The sequence below is a fragment of the Eimeria mitis genome, genomic scaffold (genome assembly GCF_000499745.2).
Source record: "Eimeria mitis Houghton genomic scaffold, Emh_scaff3298, whole genome shotgun sequence".
NCBI classification, from domain to species: domain Eukaryota; phylum Apicomplexa; class Conoidasida; order Eucoccidiorida; family Eimeriidae; genus Eimeria; species Eimeria mitis.
In genome coordinates this window covers 3,406-3,730 of record NW_013571637.1, presented here as the reverse complement: position 1 = coordinate 3,730, position 325 = coordinate 3,406, and the positions used below count along the sequence as shown (strand labels likewise).

The window sequence follows — 325 nt, the reverse complement described above, 5'->3', positions numbered from 1 at the left end:
GAGGGAGGCGGGGATCGTCTCCAGGCCGTGAAGGTCTGCAGCCCCTCCCCTACCCACTGCAGCAGCAGCAGCACGCGCATCTCTCCACAAGGATACTTCAGCAGCTTTTTCCCCAGCAGCCGCAGCAGCAGCAGCAGCAGCAGCAGCAGCAGCAAGTGCAGCAGCAAGCTGTGGGGGGGCCATCGCCGCCCCATCGATGTGGTGGTGCCGAGGTGCATATACACCCCAGAAGACAAGCCTACGAGTTTGCTGCTGCCACCGAAGCAGCAGCAGCAGCAGCAGCAGCAGCAGCAGCAGCAGCATGGTGCTTGGGGGCAGCCGTCTC

General features: G+C 64.0%; 1 protein-coding gene across 1 annotated transcript in view; it reads left to right on the top strand.

Moving 5' to 3' along the window:
• The window catches only part of EMH_0064540 (sodium-dependent transporter, putative), a gene marked incomplete at both ends in the record, with an annotated part of 3,093 nt that overhangs the window by 1,060 nt on the left and 1,708 nt on the right, over positions 1–325 (top strand). Inside the window, one exon of the mRNA XM_013498266.1 lies at positions 3–304. Within this exon, the coding sequence (XP_013353720.1) occupies positions 3–304 (302 nt within the window). The remainder of the gene's footprint in view (positions 1–2; positions 305–325) is intronic.